The sequence below is a fragment of the Rattus rattus genome, chromosome 1, assembly GCF_011064425.1.
Source record: "Rattus rattus isolate New Zealand chromosome 1, Rrattus_CSIRO_v1, whole genome shotgun sequence".
Classification (NCBI taxonomy): Eukaryota; Metazoa; Chordata; class Mammalia; order Rodentia; family Muridae; genus Rattus; species Rattus rattus.
Genome location: NC_046154.1, coordinates 693,427 through 708,328, shown reverse-complemented (window position 1 = coordinate 708,328; position 14,902 = coordinate 693,427). Strand labels below are relative to the sequence as shown.

Sequence of the window (14,902 nt, the reverse complement as noted above, 5' to 3'; positions counted from 1 at the left end):
TAAAGTAAATCGATAATCTCTGAAAATGGCCAGTCCTGTGCAGAACTAATTCATGTTTTGTCTTCATCCGCTTCGAGGTCATCATCTCCATACCAGGAAGTGTAAGTCTGACAGCCTGCTTCCTTAGCATCTGACAGGGCACGAGAAATCCTAAATTCCCGGCTATGTCGTCAAGAACCGCGGACGTCCTTCCAGAGGTGTCTCCTCTCAGTTCACGATGCTACTGAGAATCTTGAGCTATTCCTTTTGGGTTTTTTTTCCACATTTTTTTCTTTTACTTTTTAAATTTTTCTTTTTGCACAAATCTAGCTATTTTTATCGCGTTTTATTTTTGATTTTGATCTTGAAGCCGTTTGCCTTTCTTAAGTTCTCATTGTATTAATTTAAAAACTAATTAAAAATGCAAGGAAAAAAGATTCCTGTTTCTGAAATTTGTTTAATGCTTTTTACAACAGAACCAACCGCTTTGGTGGATTCCGATGCCCGCGAGTTTATGAAGTGTTTGGGGCAGGGGTGCTGGATGGAATTTAAACACAAAACATTCACAGAAGTCTTTTTCTGAAACATTATGGTGTACTTACAGGATGCACAAAGAACTCTTGGGCCCGCCCATATTTTCTAAGCTACTCATCTAAACATCAGACGTCTATGGGGAGAGTTAAAAGAAATCCTTGGCTCTCGCCCACACCTAGAGATGTTGAATCTCTGAAGGTTTGCCTTGGTGATAATTATTTGCTCCATTTCCCGATGCAGTTCTTGAAAGAGCGTACCCCTAAACGGGGAGCCGTGTCTCTCACTCCAATCGCGGGGTGGGGTGCCCCCAGGAATCACGAGTAGCCAGTCTTGATGTAACAGCAAGAGGTAGCTTTTATTAACGAGATCCCTATTAGCGGGATCCCGGGTCGATACGTATCTCACACAGGAGACAGAGGAATCGACCCCGAGCTTCCAAACTCGGGGGTTTATATAGGGGAGGTTAGGGGCATTCGTGAGGTTACACATGATTGGTCAATTCAAATGGTGCACAGTTACTTTCAGCGTGAAATTACATCAGCAGGGAGTACGTGCTATCTAGCAGCTCAGCAGCGTGGGTAGGGTGGCTCATCTCACTCAGGGGGATGACTCACTTCTGGGGAGTGAAGGAAGGGGAGAGGGTGGCTACAGATGGTCAGTGTCCTTGGGGCTGATAGCTGGTCTGGCAAGTCCTATCTCTGGCTCTCCCTCAGGCACGTCCGGCCCTGCATGTCCGGGCTCTGATAATGATTACCCTTTATGAAACTCTAGTTCTACAGTTCTGTGACCCATGGCTGAGTTTGGGAGCCCCTGGCCTAACTGATCCTTATTTGATGTTCCTTCCTGTAAGTTTCTGGCGAATTGATGTCTGTCCCTAGGGATGTCTGTGACTCCTCATTCTCCTCCAATGTGGAGAGCACCCACCTTTTAAGGCAGCCCTTCCCACCCTAAGCCAGCTTTGTTTTGGTTGGTTGTGTGTGAGGAAGGGTAGAAAGATGGGAAGTTAAGAGAGCATGGTGGCCAGAGGCAGAAGCCACTCCCCCTGGGATCTAGTTTGTGACAGGCTGGCAGAGAGTCAAGACACAACCTGACAAAACCCAGACTGCCTACAGAGGTGGTGCTTGTTTTCCTGGAGACTCTCAAACAGGATGCTCAAAACAGCCTAGAACTCTGCTGGGCTGGGATGTCCATGGCCTTGAGTGTCGTAGCTCTTAGCCCAGCCTTCTCATCTCTAGATCTGAGCCATGCCTCTTCTAAAACCACCTGATGGTTTCCCTTACAGAGGGAAATTCTTCAAGTCAAGGTCAATAAGAAGACCAGCTCATATTTTAAACTTAAAAAAAAAATAAAAACCTAAAAACCTAATTTAAAACCTTTTACGATTCTTTTTGCCTTCTTGTAAATTATATACTTTGAACAAGGTTACTTAGAAACCAGAGCCTGTCTGTCTGTCTGTCTGTCTGTCACCTACCCATCCATCCATCTATGGCCATAGTAAAGACACCTAGCTAAGCAAGACTTTCTTGGGAAGCCCAATATCCACACTTGGGTCCTTTCCCTGTGTGTGTCTCACTGAATGTCTTCACTTAGATAAAAAGCATGTACTAACCTTTACTTCCTTTAAATCCTCCTCTGCTGCATAGTTCAGGGTCAAACTTTAACCTAGGAGGTCCTTAAGCAGGTTAATTCCTCAGCGTTGGGGGCATTTCTGGGTTGCGTCTCCTCCCTGGGGATTGTACTTACATTCCCCAGTACTAGGTGAGACACATACCCAGCCCCTACTGTGTTTTACCAAGATATTTTTCTCATGTCCCGTAACTCCCCCTCACTGGTCTGGCTTTGACCTCTGGCACTCCACAGACCCTGCTTGATCCCGACTTTCAGAGACTTGATATATATACTCCGTTTCTTGAGTTCTAAAGAGTGAATACTCCAGGTTTGTCAGTGACCAGGATCTTACCTCAGCCTCCCTTGGGCTCCCTAGTTCTGTGACTCCCATGGAAAGATCTAGAAGAGACACACAGAGTGTAGGTAGAGTTTATCACTGAGCATTAGGGGATTGCACACTAGCCAAAGGGACTACTTGAGAACAGACGAGCAGACAGTCAGAGACCACTGTGCTGACCACCTCTGGGTAGGCTTTCTCTAGAGCAGGCAGGCGTTTCTGAGGTTTCTGAGCTTTCTGTCTGGGTGATTGACAGGTCGATTTGAATTCATTCTTAAAGTAAGGGAGAATTCTATGTCTTTTTTTGTTTGTTTGTTTTGTTTTGTTTTGTTTTTTTAACCAGGAAGCATGAAGGCTGGCAATAATCCTGTTAGAGGGTTGTTTAGATAGTGATCTATTAACGACGCCTCCACCCAAGACAATACAGCATGTTATAGCCCTACCTGGGATTACAGTTATGACAAGTTCATACTCCTTTGATCAGTAATAAAGCCCCGCGGTTTCAGATTCAGTGCTATAAGGCATTGATTATGAGGGTGGCATCCTTCAAATCCACTAGTCTGTTACTAGCTACCTAACACATCCAGGGGTCTTCACAGGATACAGCCTCCAACCTTTCTCCATGGGGGTCACTTCCGCTGTCTTTCGGACTGCACTTCAGGCTGGTTTTTTAAAATGCATGATATTTTAAAATCTTCAGTTCCTGCAAAACCCTCTGTGTCTTAGCCCAACTGTCCACCCTCAGTTCGAAAGCAGAGATCGATGGTCAGTGTAGACTTTATAAACAACATAGCCCATTTTGTTTGAAGTGTAGCCGATCTGCTCATGATTCTCAGAACAAGAATTTTCGGTACCGTCTTAGTCAAACAGGCTCAAAAATTCTGATCAGCTGATGCTCTTCCAACAAGGTCTGCAAATGGTTGATATTTAAAAGAAGGGTCTCCAGGATGGAGCCTGACTTGCGATCCTAGGAAAACCCTGACCCTCTCTGGGCCCCTCTTTTGATTGCCTTAGTCTCTCAGACTTGAGCTGCGTACCCTAGGTGAATCCCATCAAAACCTCTGGAAGGTGCAGGTGCTGGACCTAAGATGGTAGGATGGGGGAAATCAGGGTGCTGAGCTGAGATCCCTCAGTGGTGGGCCGTGCCGGGAGCAGGCGGAGCTTAGCTGGTGACGGAACCACATTGGCTGCCTAGCACGGAGGCGGGTCCACACAGCTTCTGAAAGGACCGGAGAAAGCTGATACCAGAATTTGAGCCTGAGCACGACTCGGAGCCTGAGCCCCAGACCGCCACAGGTAGCTACCATCGCCCTCCCCCATGCTAGCGTACGCCACCCCTTCGGTCCCGGAATGGCGGGTCTCTCCTGGATGCACTGCAGGGCCCTTTGCACGCCGCTTCCTATCGGGGAGACACTGGAGGGGCTGGGAGAACTCAGAACCTTCCAAATCTTCCCATCTTGTTCCTATCGGGCGCGAGAGCCACTGGCCATAAATGGAGAGCTCTTTTCGCTTAAAAGGCTAGGACCGGAGCTCTCTTCGCTTAAGTGGGTGTTTCCGGGGCCTGACTGCAGGCCTTTGACTCGGTGGGCACTGAGTATCTGATATTCGGGAGGAGCCGCAAAGCTAGGCCTTTGGGAATTCAAGGATGAGAGAGTACTGTACTTGAACCTCTGTGGTCCCCTCTAGAGTAGCCATCAATATCTGTTCTACTCAACCTGAGGGGTGCAGGGAGACTGCTGAATTTACAGAGAGCAGGGAGACTGCTGAATTTACAGAGAGAAGGTAAACTGCAGACTGTAAAGTGGGATAACCTGTGACCAGAGACTTTCCTATGTGCAAAATCAAAGCAATTGCTTGTGCCCCATGAAGGTCCCGAGCCTAAGAGCAATTTGCTACCCAGTTAGCTGGGATCACCCTAGTTCCTGCAGGCTTAACCACTTTAACCTGACTGACCCCACTCCCCCACCCCTCCCACAGGTCCTGGCTTCTTGGTTACAAGGTGCAGATCCCTGTACAAAGCAGACGTCCCTGATAGGCCTGCTGGTTCAGGTTCCCCCAGGAGGGCTTTTTTCTTGCATTGATTTCTGTAAGGCTAAGGACCTGGCTGGAGCCTCCCTTTCCTGGATGAGTTCTTTGTTTCTTTCCCTGTGCAAAGGACAGAGGGTTGAAAAGGCTCAGAGGGTCGGGTCAGGCTGGTGCAATTACATTTTACTGCTGGGTGGAGCAAGATTCTGAGGGAGACAGAAAAGGCACAGTGTTTCTATCCTCGCCAGAGAATAACTCTGTAACTAAGCTAGGAAGTAGAAACAGCAGCTAACAGTCCTTTATGCAATTCTAGATAAGTTTACGTTTTATCGTGTTATCCCGTTGTTTTAGTAAAGTCACTGCTGTTTTAGATGACAATAAACAGACCCACCTCAGCTGATGCTTGACTTGCACCCCTGTCCCACACTGTGCTGGGGTTTGGAGGCTCTGCCAGGTTGGTTTCTGATGCCCACCAGAGTGGAGTGTCTCTGGTTTTCTACACATAAGACCCCATTCAACACCACCCCAGGGAACTCTATATTTGAGGGAACTGGGTCCCAGGTCTCTAGAGTTCTTGCTCAGATCTTAGGCCAGTTCTTCAGTGGCATTTGTGGAAATCTCCATGTTCCCTTAGCATGTCACTTCATATACCTGTTGCATAGCTACGGTGCCTCAGGCATAGGTCGACACCAGGACCAGACATAACCATAGACATGAATCCGATGGAAGAGCGGAATTAATAATTGTTTGTGTTGTTTGTTTTGTTGAGGCAGAGGCTCACGCTGTAGACCAGGCTGGCCTTGGACCTCCAAGGGTTTGTTTGGTCATCGCTGTGGGTTCGAGCATCCAGCTTGAGAAGGGCTTTATGTGTGGTTTAGGCCAGAACTAAGTAAAGAAAAGTTCTTACTTTCTCTTGGCCTTGCCTATAGCCATGCTAAAATTTTATAGAAAAGATAAAACACAAGCCAGGAGGTGTGCATGTGCAAATTTTAGCTGTGATACAAATTATTGGATGGGCGGGTATCTTCTGAAGCCCCAGGGTATTGTCACTCTCAGAAGGGGGCTTCTTGGAGAAGTTCTGGTCCCTCAGAGTCCCTTCCTTTGGGGTCTGAGATACTAGCAGGGCACAGAATGATAGCAACAAAAATCCCTGCCTCAGAGGTGCTCACCCTACTAACATGCTAAGAGACAACAAAGTTTATGCATGTAAAATCAGCACATGGTGAATGAGCTTGAGAAACATACTTTGGAGGTTCGGGGGGCAGCTCCAGAGGGGTCCCGAGGTTGCTTTGTTGTCTCTTTTGTTTGTTGAGACAGAGCCTGTTATGTATCAGAGTTTGTCTTCAAGCGCACTGTGAAGCCAGTGATGGCCTTGAACTCCTGATCCTCCTACCTCCACCTACGTGACAGGGTCACAGGGATGAGCCCTATATGTGGTTTATGTCATAGGGTGATCGAACCTAGGGCTTCAGATGTGCTGCTAATCAAGCACTCTTATCAGCTGAGCTATATCGCCAGTTATCGAAGTTCCAGATTCTGGTGTTCTGATGTTCCCAGATAGGGAACTAAGCGGAAACACATATTTGTAGCAGGGGCAGGTTATTAAAGGTCAGGCCATTTCCGACGGGGAGAGAGCAGGGCTGGAGAGTAGTTTAGCTGTTCAAACATTAGAAGTTCACAGAGGACCAGGCTTCTGTCATACAGATTGGGCTTTCTGCCTCATTTTCATAGTGTGGTATGGGCTTTTCCTCAAATGTCCTATCAATCCATGCACAAGTTCATGCCTGGTGTGTCTCATTAGCACCTTACATTTCCATCCAGAAATGTGGACCTTAGCGTAGTGATGAGTCAGAGGTCCCTTTCAAACACTGCAACAGGAAGACCAAGAAGGGTTGCACAGAGCTGATGATATTTGATAGAGACCTAGAAGAGGGGAAAGAGTGGACCAGACTTGAAGTGGACATGATGCGTGGTCTAGAGATTTCTTCCGGCACAACCTCTGCTTTAGGAGGCCACACTCCTTCATATTAGTGGGCCTCGGGGTAGCTCTGTTCACTCCCTCCCACTCAGCTTGGTTTTGTTTCTATCTGCTCCAAGGTCCTCAGGATGCTGAACGCCCGATTCTTGGTGCCCCGGCTCCTCTGCCTCCAGGGCAGGACCACCTCATATTCTACAGCGGCTGCTCTCCCAAACCCAATCCCAAACCCAGAGATTCGCTACAACCAGCTGTTCATCAACAACGAGTGGCGTGATGCGGTCAGCAAAAAGACCTTCCCCACGGTGAACCCCACTACAGGTGAGGTCATTGGGCATGTGGCTGAAGGTGACCGGGCAGATGTGGATCTGGCTGTGAGAGCAGCCCGAGAAGCCTTCCGCCTGGGGTCCCCGTGGCGCAGGATGGATGCCTCAGAGCGGGGCCGGCTGCTGAACCGCCTAGCTGATCTCGTGGAACGGGATCGAGTGTACTTGGCCTCACTGGAGACCCTGGATAATGGGAAACCTTTTCAGGAGTCTTATGTCTTGGACCTGGATGAAGTCATCAAGGTATACCGTTACTTTGCTGGCTGGGCTGACAAATGGCATGGTAAGACCATCCCAATGGACGGCGAACATTTCTGCTTCACCCGCCATGAGCCAGTGGGGGTCTGCGGCCAGATAATCCCTTGGAACTTCCCATTGGTCATGCAGGGTTGGAAGCTGGCCCCAGCACTCGCCACAGGCAACACCGTGGTCATGAAGGTGGCAGAGCAAACCCCACTTTCTGCTCTGTACTTGGCCTCCCTCATCAAGGAGGCGGGATTTCCCCCAGGAGTGGTGAACATCATCACTGGCTATGGCCCCACTGCAGGAGCAGCCATTGCCCAGCACATGGATGTGGATAAAGTCGCCTTCACGGGTTCCACCGAGGTGGGCCACCTGATTCAGAAGGCCGCTGGTGATTCCAACCTCAAGAGAGTCACCCTGGAGCTGGGTGGGAAAAGCCCCAGCATTGTGCTGGCAGACGCTGACATGGATCACGCCGTAGACCAGTGTCACGAAGCCCTCTTCTTCAACATGGGTCAGTGCTGCTGTGCAGGATCCCGGACATTCGTGGAAGAGTCCATCTATCATGAATTTCTCGAGAGAACTGTGGAGAAGGCCAAGAAGAGGAAAGTGGGGAACCCCTTTGAGTTGGACACTCAACAGGGACCTCAGGTGGACAAGGAGCAATTTGAAAAGATCCTGGGTTACATCCGGCTTGGACAGAAGGAAGGGGCAAAGCTTCTCTGTGGTGGGGAGCGTTTCGGGGAGCGCGGCTTCTTCATCAAGCCCACAGTCTTTGGGGACGTTCAGGATGACATGAGGATCGCCAGGGAGGAGATCTTTGGGCCTGTGCAGCCTCTGTTCAAGTTCAAGAAGATCGAGGAAGTAATCCAGAGAGCCAACAACACCAGGTACGGCCTGGCTGCGGCTGTGTTCACCCGAGACCTGGACAAGGCCTTATACTTTTCCCAGGCCCTGCAAGCCGGGACCGTGTGGGTGAACACCTACAATATCGTCACCTGCCACACGCCATTCGGAGGCTTTAAGGAATCCGGCAATGGCAGGGAGCTGGGGGAAGATGGGCTTAAAGCCTACACGGAGGTGAAGACTGTCACCATCAAGGTTTCTGAGAAGAATTCCTGAGATTGGCCACCTTGGAGGCCCAGCCCTGTCCTGCAGCTCCACGACATCGAGCCAAAATTTGATTTCAGCCCGAGTTCCCAGTGAAGTGTTACAAGAAGTGTCAACTAGTAAAGTAGTCCAATCAGAGCCACTCTATTTAAAGCAGAGCTGGTGGCTGGGCTCAGAGTGCAGCCCATCTCATCCCTGGGTCCACCTCACTGAGGAGTTATTGCCAGGGACCCTTAGGAGTTCCAGAAGGCGTGTTCCAATCCATTGACCGGCCATGAAAAGGAATGATGGACTGGTCCAGGTGCAACTTGAACGATCCTCGAAATCAGAATGTTAGTGAAGGACGCTGGCCTCATGTAGATCAGTGTTTGCAGGGACTCGGGGGGGGGGGGAATAAGGGAACAACTGCTTGCAGATATGGGGCTCCTCTTGGGGAGGTTTTGAAAATGTTACAGAATTGGGCAATGGGCACAGTTGAACAACTTTGCAATTGTACTGATCTACTACCAAATTGTGCACTTAATTAGGGTATGGGAATTAATTTCATTTTTAAAATTAAAATAAGCTCAGTGTGCCATTTGCAAATCTATATTGAAGTTTTTCTTTATGCTGAACATTTTACTGTCTCTGGCCCAGACAGGACCCAGGTAGTAATCTCCACTCCCACACCCCCATGTTTCTAGGTTTCTTTTTTATTTCTCTAATAAGTAAGCACAAAGACCCATGGGAAATGCTGTAGTTCCTAACCAGAGCAAGTCCATACATGTCATTTAGGGCCTTCCACTGCCATCCTCCTAACCTCTACTACATCACTTTATCAGGAGGGATTTGGGTATCTTCGAACCTCAGAGTTCACTGCTTATTGTCAGTCTTGTGGCCTGTGCACGTGCAAGTGTGTGTGTGTGTGTGTGTGTGTGTGTGTGTGTGTGTGTGTGTGTTGTAGTAGTAGTAGTAGTAGTCGTCGTCGTCGTCGTCGTCGTCGTCGTCGTCGTCGTCGTCATCATCGTCATCAAGGAAAATCCAAGCCTGTGGGTCAAGGTCAGAAGCTGAAGTCCAGTTGTCTCCTTGTCTTCTATTGGTGATAGATCATGGTGCTTTCAGACCACTCCAAGTTTTAAAGATTGCTCATTGTGAATGCTACACCCAGTGAACTCTGCAGCCTGTGAACACCGCAGCCTGTGAATGCTACACCTTGTGAATACTATGCTCTGGTCATCTTTTCAATGACCTCTTATCAAAACGATTCTGTTTTTCAGAACTTTCTATGTAGGTAAAGATGACCTTGAACTTCTGGTGTCCTGCTTCCACCTCCTTAGTGCTGAGATTACAGGTCTGCACCTCCACACCCACCCAGTTTTATGAGGCGCTGTGGGTCAGATTCAGGGCTCTGTGGATGCTAAGCCACCTTTCCCCTGGCTGAAGTCTATCTCCTTCACTACTGTAAGGAAGGCCGTGACTGGAGTTTGGTCAGAAGCTGCTTCTCAAGGGTTGTAGGTGTGTTTGGGTCTCTTCTTCTTTTCTAGGACATCATGCCTGTGAGACTTTTCTAAGGCTGCCATAACCCTGACCCGATATCCTCTATTTACTTCTCGTAAGAGGCCATGGTAACCCCCTCGCCCATGGTAATCCCCTCACCCATAGTAACCCCCTCGCCCATGGTAATCCCCTCACCCATAGTAACCCCCTCGCCCATGGTAACCTCCTCACTCATGGTAACTCCCTCGCCCATGGTAACTCCTCGCCCATGGTAACCCCTCACCCATGGTAACCCCTCGCCCATGGTAACCCCTCGCCAATGGCACAGTAGTGAAGGTTTCTTAGTACGATGGCTAATTTTCATTGCCAACTTGACTGGCTTGTCTCAGCCTCCCAGAGTTGAGCCATATTAGGAAAACCTGCCCTAAACATAGCTGGTGCCATGCCCCGGCCTGGGCATCCAGACTGAATTAGAAAGGGAAGAAGAAGAAAGCCAGGTGTGAATTATTATTGATTTCTTCCTCACTGTGGACACAGGGTGGCCCGGGCTTCACGTCCCACTGCCACGAATAGACTGTATCCTCTCAGATGAGGAAGGGAGGTGTCTCTGGGCATCAGCAAAGTGCAGCAGCACATCTGGACGGCCAGTGCAGCAGCACATCTGGATGGCCAGTGCAGCAGCACATCTGGACTGCCAGGCTGAGCGGTGGTAGGTACCGTGGTTTGGAGGCCACCCGTGCATCGATTCACCCATTCTACAGACTCCCACCGAACTCCTACTTGGTCAAGCACAATGCCAGGTCTCTTCACGAGCCGCTAGGGCCTTAACACAGTTCTGTAAAGCAAGAGAGTTGATTTGTGTTTGCTTATTTTCCCAGTAAGCAGGTAGAAACTGAGAGGTTTCCTTTTTCAGTTTAAAGATGTACTTATGTGTATGTATGTGTGCCTGTGCCTGCATGCCGTGTGCCCACAGAAGCCAGGAGAGGGCAACAGATGCCTTTCAGGTGTCTGTGAGCTGCCTGACGTGGATGCTGGGAACTGAACTCCTGTCCTTTGGAAGAACAGTGAGTGCTCCTAACCACAGACCCATGCCTTTAGCTCCGAGAGGTTTACTACGCAGCTTATTTGGGTCAGTTTCCCACGAGCATGCCGGAAAGGACAGACAAGGTAGTACACATAGGAGCCCACCTAACGAAGCCTCTGTGCCCACATCTGTGGCCAATCCACGACAGTGTTCGAGACTCAGCCCCACCTGCCCTTGTCAGCTCTGGTAGCACCTAGGAACTTTCATTAGGATCGACACCATGACACATACAAGGCTGATCTCTGGTGGTCCCCACTTTTACCAAATTTGCTCAGATCAGTCGTTGATCTGAAAGAGAAAAACGTCCTGATCGTAGGTGGACCGTTGGGAGAAAGTGAATCGGACGGACAGCCCTGAGGGGCTCGCACTTTGTAAGCAAGACAATTACAGAACAGAATGACACGTGCGATGGCAATAGGAGTGCAGAGACCAAGACATCAAGAGGCCACGAGAGGAAAGGAATGAGTTTTCCAAGTACCCACAAGGCACCGCCAGTTCACCCAGAGCTCCTGTCTGCCCTCAGGTATTCCATGCTGTCAACGTTTATTAAGCAGCTAAGTAGAGCTGACACAACCTGAACCCTCCTCTCTCTCCTCTGCCTGTTCCACTCTGCTCACCACAAGGGCAAGGCCCAGCAGGAATGGGACTCAGGATCCTAATGGATGAGGAGGCGACAAGACCATTGGTAAGGTGTAGGCCTTCTGGGAAAGGGAAGGGCAGAGCCCATGATAACTCAGAGACAGAAACAGATAAATTGTCCCCACAGGAGCAGGGAGACTGGGAAGCTCTTAATGCAGGGGTTGGAGCACTAGCCTGAACCCTTAGGAACCATGGCCCACAGTAGGAAGCCCTGGCAGGCAAAGGCTCCTATTCAGATTCTAAAGGCCACTGTGCTTCTGTGTGGACAGTGGACTTGGGGCAGACTGTGTAAGACACTGCTACTCTGTCCACTGAGACGTTTGCTTGACTAGGGTGTGGCATAGTGGGAGATCCTGGCCAACCATGAGGCAGGGTAAGGTAACAGACGGATTGGTGCAAGAGGAGAGTCTAAGGTAGCTCTTTTGGTCGGAGTGCATATGGGGTGCCAGCCACTGTAAAAGGGAGCCTTTACTTAGCATGCATGAAACACTGGGTTTGGTCCCCAGTACCACATATAATCAGGCACGGTGACAACACCTGCAATCTAAGCACTCTAGAGGCAGAGGCAGGAGGACGGTAAGTTCACAGTCATTTTCAGCAATATTTCAAGTTTGAGGCCATCCTAGACTACATGAGAACCTGTCTCAGGAATAAAACAGACAGGGAACCTTGCTGGAGGAGAAGGCTTAAGGACAAGAGGAAGGTGGTCAGTTTGTCTATTTATTTAACACCCTTTTTCTAAGTGTTTCACTGTGTGCTGGGAATTGTGCTAGATGCTGGGGATACAGCAGGAACTGGACAAAAACTGTGTGAATTCCAGTTGACGGAGGAGGGAGACCATGAGCAAAATACACACAATACAGCCACCCTTCGATAACCACGGGGCACTGGTTCCAGGACCCTAGTGGAGCTATTCAGAAGCCTCTCCTGTTAAACGGTGCTGTGTCTGCATCCAGCCTTCCAGACACTTTACAGCCAGCCACAGTGATGGACATTGTGAGAACTCTCTCTGCCAAAGGGTGGGGGATGGGGAACGGGGTGGTGTGGAGATGAAGATCACCAAGCACTGACTTGGGGCCACCAAGACAGAGCTCGCAGGCAGCCTTGACTTACAATGGCGTTCACACTGCAGGAGAGAATTCAGCCCTACAGAACCACTGTGGCAAGCCTGGTGCTGGGCTCCATGTCCTGAATTCATTAAGTTGCAAACACCAGAGCAATGTGGTTTCCCTTAATTAATTAAAATGTCACATAATAAGTCTCTCTGATTTAACGTTCATGAGTTCCCAGAGAAGCTGGAGAATGAGGAAAGTCATTAGAGGGGGCTGTTCCCTGCTGCATGGCTCTGAGTGTCTGGCCTACATCCTCAATCCTGGGAGACAGGAGGGTGGCATTTTCTAAAGATAGGAATTAATTTCATTGCAAAACCTCACTAAGACCCAGCTTTTTGGTGGTCTAGCATAATAGGGGAATCCCTTTTGGGCTGGAATGCAGGCTTTAGAATCACTGTGATACCCTCTTACCTGTGAAGAATGCATTCCAAGACTCCCCAAAGACAACTTTCAGACTGGGTTTTGTGTGTATGTGTGTACACGTTTGTGCAGATAAACATCCGTGAGTGTGTGTACCCATGGAAGGCAGAGGATCTCAGATGCCATTCTATAAAGGTGACCTTAATTTTTGAGCCAGGGTTTCTCATTGGCTGGTGGCGTGCTGATTACGCTAGGCTGTCTAGACAGTGTGAGCCCCAGGGACCTATCCATCTCTGCTTCCCAATTCTGTTTTGCACCACTGTGACCTGCTACTCCCTGCTGCCTCCTTATTTATGTATGTATGTGAGTTCACCGTCACTCTCTTCAGACACACCAGAAGAGGGCATCGGATCCCATTACAGATGGTTGTGAGCCACTATGTGGTTGCTGGGATTTGAACTCAGGACCTCTGGAAGAGCAGTCAGTGCTCTTAACCACTGAGCCATCTCTCTAGCCCCACGCCTAGCTTCTTATGTGGGTCTTAGGGGTTCTATCTTCTAGGTCTCTCATGCCATGCCTTTTCCCTATGCATGCCTATGATAGGCCAAGTTTATGGGTTAGGCATAGTGCGCATAAACAACAATAATAAGAAATAAAAAAGCTTAAATATGTTATACTTAAAATTACGTGGATGTTACTGCTTTCTCTCTAAACTTCTGGGCAGCTGGTGGCTCAGCCTTCAGCAGGCTCTTGCACCACAGCTCACAGGAACCTGACACGTTTTATTCTCCCACCTAGTGACTTGCATCCTTCTGGTACCTGATCCCCTTCCTCACTCTGTCCACCGAGAAATGAGAGCACAGAGTAATGATTATATCTCTAAAATGTATGAATAGTGGGGCCTACAAGTTCAGAAGTCTTAGAAGGATCAGGCTGGGAATAGAGGACGGTTAGGGCTGGTTTAAAAACTGCGAGTATGGGGCTGGGGAGAAGGTCCAGTGGTTAAGAGCATCTGCTCTCATAGGGGACCTGGCTTCAGTTGCCAGCTCCCACGTGGTGGCTTACGACTATCTGTAACTCCAATTTCAGGGGATCTGAGGCCCTCTTCTGGTCTCTGTGGGTACTACATGAGGGCAATGTGTGCAAGACATTTGCAGACATATATGCAAGCAAAATAAAACAAAACTAGCCAACACCTTCAAGTAGAGGGTTAAGTATGCTAGAACACACACCTTTAATTCCAGCACTCTGTCAGCCAAGGCTAGCCTGGGCTATATATGGATTTCTGAGCCAGCCTAAGCTACACAGTGTGAGCCTGTTTCTAAGCAATACCAACAAAACAAAACAAAACAAAACAAAACAAAACAAAACAAAACAAAACATCATCAAAGTTAGGACCAGGCAAGGAGGTAACTACAGCTCAGGTGGGAGAGGTGAGGAGAGTGTGGTGGAAGTAGCTAATGGAAGCAGAAAAGGGGACAAGATGCACACAGGAAGGCTGGAGAGATGGCTCAGTGGTTAAGGGCACTGATTGCTCCTCCAGAGGTCATGAGTTCAATTCCCAGTAACCACATGGTGGCTCACAACCATCTGTAATGAGATCTGGTGCCCTCTTCTGGCCAGCACGTGTACATGCAGGTGGAACGCTGTATACATAATAAATACATCTTAAAAAAAAACAAAGATGCGCACAGGATGACTAAGGTGGATGAGTGGGACACGGATGCAGCAGCTGAAGCCACATTCCCAGGGTGGAACAAGCCAGGAGTCCGTCCTTAAAAACATTCATCTCAGAGCGCAGGGGCTGCAGCATCATGAAGTCAGGGTTGGGCGTGTAGGTGGGTAACTACGCCTCCAAATGGAGACGGCCACAGCGTGTGTGCTAGGTCTCAGAAGGGGTCCGTGCAGCTTTCCCCAGAGCGAAAAGCCACTAGGATGAACAACCGTGTCGATCCACTCTTTCTGACATCGATGGCATCTCAGACAATGCAGCACGCACCGTTTACCCACGTCACTCCTAAGTGTGGCACACAGCCCAGCCCCAGAAGGTCTCCACACCCGGCCCTTCCACCGGGGTCTCCTGCGCCCAAGGCA

General features: G+C 49.2%; 1 protein-coding gene across 1 annotated transcript; it reads left to right on the top strand.

Annotated features, from left to right (window-relative positions):
• Positions 1-6,584: 6,584 nt before the first annotated feature.
• Aldh1b1 (aldehyde dehydrogenase 1 family member B1) lies at positions 6,585-8,726 on the top strand. Its single transcript, XM_032891203.1, has one exon. The coding sequence runs from the start codon at positions 6,590-6,592 to the stop codon at positions 8,147-8,149; it is 1,560 nt and encodes a 519-aa protein (XP_032747094.1). The 5' UTR covers positions 6,585-6,589; the 3' UTR covers positions 8,150-8,726.
• Positions 8,727-14,902: the final 6,176 nt, after the last annotated feature.